The sequence below is a fragment of the Antrostomus carolinensis genome, unplaced genomic scaffold (genome assembly GCF_000700745.2).
Source record: "Antrostomus carolinensis isolate BGI_N321 unplaced genomic scaffold, ASM70074v2 scaffold30609, whole genome shotgun sequence".
In the NCBI taxonomy this organism is placed as follows: Eukaryota; Metazoa; Chordata; class Aves; order Caprimulgiformes; family Caprimulgidae; genus Antrostomus; species Antrostomus carolinensis.
Window position 1 is genome coordinate 8,170 of NW_010341355.1, and position 4,578 is coordinate 12,747.

A 4,578-nucleotide genomic window follows, 5' to 3' on the forward strand; every position below is an offset into this window, starting at 1 on the left:
ACAGGGCCCAGGCTCAGGCCGCTTGATTCTCCGTTCTAAAAGGAGCTCTTAAGCCGCTGGTGGTTTCCTGGAGCTTCAGATTAAGGCTGAGACATGTGGGGTGGCCCCCAAGCTCCCCAGAGAGACCCCCCCAACCCTCTGCCAGCCCATGGCTCCCCACTGGTGTGGGCTCCATCTCTTATTAACACCAAGCACAAGAGAAACACAGAGCTTGGGGGGTGACCACCCCTCCCTGGGTACCCCCAAACCCCCTCCATCTCCTCCTCACGTCCCCAGGAAAGGGACCAGGGGACTGGGGCTGGCCATGGTCCCACACACAGGTCGGGGTTTGGGTGCCCTCCCCCTGCTGCTGAGGTCCCAGGGTGCTGCAGGGGGGGCCCTTGGGGTGCTCACCCCCACCCCGCTCCCTCTCTTGCAGAGATCATGCACGATGTGATCCGGAAAGTGAAGAAGAAGGGCGAGTGGAAGGTGAGCTCCAAACCCTGGGGGGGACCAGGAGAGGAGGAGGAGGATGGGGAGGAGGGAGCAGGGAAGGGGGTAGGTGTGGGCAGGGAGCCCCCAGGGGTGGGGAAGGGGTGGGGAAGGGCAGTTCCACCTGCTGGTTGCCCACCCCAGCTCACATCCCTCTCCCCAGGTGCTGGTGGTGGACCAGCTCAGCATGCGCATGCTCTCCTCCTGCTGCAAGATGACCGACATCATGACAGAGGGCATAACAAGTGAGTACCAGCTCCCAACCATCTCTTACTGACCTTGTAGGAAGGGCAAAACCTTCCTCTCTACCAGGAGACCCACAAAGGCATCTCCAGACTGGCACAAGCCAGTTGAGGTGGTGGCATGGCCCCTATCCCACCTGGGATGGAGACACACCATCTCCCATTGCTCATCCCATTGTGGATGAGTGTCTGGGTACCAGGCTGATGTTTCTCCCTCCTTACCTGCTGGGGCTGGAGGAGCCCAAGCACCTTGTACCTGGTGCTACTTCATGTCACAGAATCCCACAATTGCCCAGATTGGAAAAGCCCTTTAAGCTCATGGAGTCCAACCATGAACCCAACACTGACCAGTCCCCGACTAACCCATGTCCCTCAGCACTATGTCTACAGGACTCTTCAATCCCTCCAGGGATGGGGACTCCACCACTGCCCTGAGCAACCCCTTCCAATGCCTCAGAACCCTTTCAGCAAAGAAATCCAGCCCTATAAATAGCTCCTGGCAGCACTTGGAAAGGAAGGAGACCCCAGGCTGTGCCCTGGGAGATGTTTGGGGTGGTGGAGGTTCACCCCAGCCCAGGTACCACCAGAGCATCCCCTCTGGGTGGTCCTCTCCAGTGGAAGGATGTGAGGATAAACCAAAGCACCAGCAGCACAGGAGCTCACAGACAAATCCACTGTCCTGGTGGGACTTTGCCAGGCACCCCCACATGCAGCTGGGACAGGGGGCTGGGACAGGGTGGGGACAACCCCTGCCCCAGCTCCTGGGTGGGCAGAAGTGAGCAGCTGGGGGTATTTTGGGCGGAGAGGGGTTGGCAGGGCTGGTTCCTGTGCTGCTGTGGGATATCCAACCACCCCACGTGGCCAGGTGTCCCTGCCACAGCCCCTGTTTTCCCCCCACCAGTTGTGGAGGACATCAACAAGCGCCGGGAGCCGCTGCCCAGCCTGGAGGCCGTCTATCTCATCACCCCCTCTGAGAAGGTGAATACGTGGGGTGTGGGGACATGGGGGGGGATGCCCACACTGGGATGATGGGCATCCATGCCCATGGGAAGCACCTTGGCTCCAGTGAGGCCAGTGGTGCCACCAGGATGGTGGAGCAAAGGTGTGGAGCTTCCCCAGGCTGGGAGGGAGGACACTGGGTGACCTTGTGGAGGTGCCCGTGGTGCCACTGTGCCCAGCTCAGCTGGTCCCTTCTCTCTTGCAGTCCATCCACTCCCTCATCAACGACTTCAAGGATCCCCCCACCTCCAAATACAGAGCTGCCCACGTCTTCTTCACGGACTGTGAGTACCTGGAGGGGAGGGAAGGTCCCTGTCATGTGCAAGCAAGGTGGGGATGGATGGGGGATGCTGAGTCCTACCCTCCTCCTCCTCCCCTTGCAGCCTGTCCTGACGCTCTCTTCAACGAGCTGGTGAAATCCCGTGCTGCCAAGGTCATCAAAACCCTGACGGAGATCAACATTGCCTTCCTCCCCTCCGAGTCCCAGGTGAGCCTGGGCTGGGGACTGTCCCCACTGGGATGGGACAGCCGAGGGATGCTCCAGGTCCTTCTCCAGCCCATGAGTGTTTGTGGAACCACCTCAGACCCCTCTCTCCCCCAGCTGGGACCTCACCCCCCCTGCTCAGCTCTTCCTCCCTGTCTCCTTGAATTACTTCTGGGGCTGATCCTCCCTGAGGGATTTAGCGGGTGCCGCGCGTTGGCTCCGCGCCCGCAGCCGCATTGACCGGCTCTGAGCTCCCCCCAGCACGGCCCCCAGCCAAGGACACCGGGGAGCTGGCCCTGTGCCATCTGCCCCTGCCTGGGACATGGGGACGAGGGGGACAGGGATGGACAGATGGTGCTGGACCTGCTTGGTGTTGTTAACCCTTTGAGTCTCAGCGTTTCTAGGCAGATAGAAAGGAAGGAGATGACCTCGTGGCACCTCCACATGCAGCCAGATTGGCTTCTGGGCTTTACTGGGAGCACAGCCGGGGAGCAGTGTGTCCCCACTTGTCCCCACGTCTCTGGTTCCCTGCCAGGGAGCAGATGACTGCTGTAGACAGAGGGTTTCCTGCCTCTTCTTCCCACCCTGGGGGCTGCACATGGGTTAGGACCATGCCATGGAGCCAGGGCTGGAGATGGCATCAGGGTCTAGAGCTGGTAGCTGAAATCCCATGGGATGCCCCAAACGTCACTGAGCTCCACCTGCCTGGTCCCACCTTACCATAGAATGGTTTCGGTTGGAAGGGACCTTAAAGCTCATCCAGTTCCAACCCCCCTGCCAGCAGCAGGGACACCTTCCACTAGACCAGGTTGCTCAAAGCCTCATCCAGCCTGGCCACAAACACTTCCAGGGAGGAGCAGCCACAGTTTCTCTGGCCAACCTGTTCCAGTGTCTGACCACCCTCAGAGTGAAGAACTTCTTCCTAATATCTCATCTAAACCTCCCCTCTTTCAGTTTAAACCCGTTTCCCCTTGTTCTGTCATTAACTGTCCTTCAGCTGGGGACCTTCATCTGGGGTTGAACCTGATTCCCAAACCCAGCAGGGTATCCTGGGTGGTGGTGGGACACCACTCTCCTCCAGATCCCCTCTAACCTCCCTCCTGCTTCATCTCCCAGGTTTACTCCCTGGATTCAGCTGACTCCTTCCAAAGCTTTTACAGTCCCCACAAAGCCCAGATGAAGAACCCGATCCTGGAGCGCCTGGCCGAGCAGATCGCCACGCTGTGTGCCACGCTGAAGGAGTACCCGGCCGTGCGGTACAGGGGGTAAGGACACCACGCTCAGCACCCACCCTGGGGACCTGTGGAGCTGGGCCCATGCTGAGCACAGGGCATGGGTGAGATCATGCTGTGTCCGTGGGGATGGAGGAGATGGTGGGATGGATAGACATCTGTGCTCAGTGTGAGAACAGGCTCAGAGTTGAAGATGGTCTGGGGAGCAAGGTGGGGGGTGGGAACCTAAAATCCAAGTGGCACCTCATGGAGGATAGACCAAGGCAAAGCGGAGCACCCCAAAGAGAGGTGGAAAGGGGCAATGAAACCTGCTCAGATCCCTCCTTTCCTACAAGCCAAGGACATGTCACAGGGAAACCAGCAGCTCCTCCCCATCCCATGCTGTCCCGGGGAGCTGACCTCTCCTCCTGCCTCCTCCAGGGATTACAAGGACAATGCCATGCTGGCACAGCTCATCCAGGACAAGCTGGACGCCTACAAGGCTGATGACCCCACCATGGGCGAGGTGAGCAGGGATGGTGGTGGAGGATGGTCTTCCCGGGTGATGCTTTGCTCCTAAAGTCCCACTCAAGCTCTACCAGGCGGCAGTGACAGACCCCCAGTGGGGACCCCAAAATGGCCTTGGCTTCTCCTGATCACTTGATCATGGCTGATGGCTCCCTGGTTCTGCAGGGTCCGGACAAGGCTCGCTCCCAGCTCCTCATCCTGGACCGTGGCTTTGACCCTGCTTCCCCAGTGCTGCACGAGCTGACCTTCCAGGCAATGAGCTACGACCTGCTGCCCATTGAGAACGACGTCTACAAGTGAGTGCAGCACTGCCCACCCCATGGCCCCCACAAGTCCAGCCCTTGAGTGAGAGAGTTGGAAGCTCAACCATGAGGTCTGAGCCTCTGCATCCCTCCATCCATCATGAGTCACCAGTTGGGAGAAACCATTCCTACCTCCAGCCTGGCAGATGTGATGGTTGTAATGAGATGGGGGTTGGTCTCCTCCAGAGAAGGACAACGGAGCTCTGGGGAAGGGTCTGGAGCACAAGTGTGCTGAGTTCCCTTGTGGCTGAGGGAACTGGGGGTGTTGAGCCTGGAGAAAAGGAGGCTGAGGGGAGACCTTCTGGCTCTGTGCAAGTCCCTTGGAGGAGGGTGGAGAGAGG

General features: G+C 59.4%; 1 protein-coding gene across 1 annotated transcript in view; it reads left to right on the forward strand.

Moving 5' to 3' along the window:
• The first annotated feature begins 420 nt into the window (after positions 1-420).
• The window catches only part of LOC104531544 (syntaxin-binding protein 1), a 10,277-nt gene continuing 6,119 nt past the window's right edge, over positions 421-4,578 (forward strand). Inside the window, exons 1-8 of the mRNA XM_010176445.2 lie at positions 421-468; positions 635-716; positions 1,615-1,691; positions 1,918-1,996; positions 2,096-2,199; positions 3,313-3,461; positions 3,849-3,933; positions 4,101-4,231. Of these exons, the coding sequence (XP_010174747.1) occupies positions 424-468; positions 635-716; positions 1,615-1,691; positions 1,918-1,996; positions 2,096-2,199; positions 3,313-3,461; positions 3,849-3,933; positions 4,101-4,231 (752 nt within the window). The 5' untranslated portion in view covers positions 421-423. The remainder of the gene's footprint in view (positions 469-634; positions 717-1,614; positions 1,692-1,917; positions 1,997-2,095; positions 2,200-3,312; positions 3,462-3,848; positions 3,934-4,100; positions 4,232-4,578) is intronic.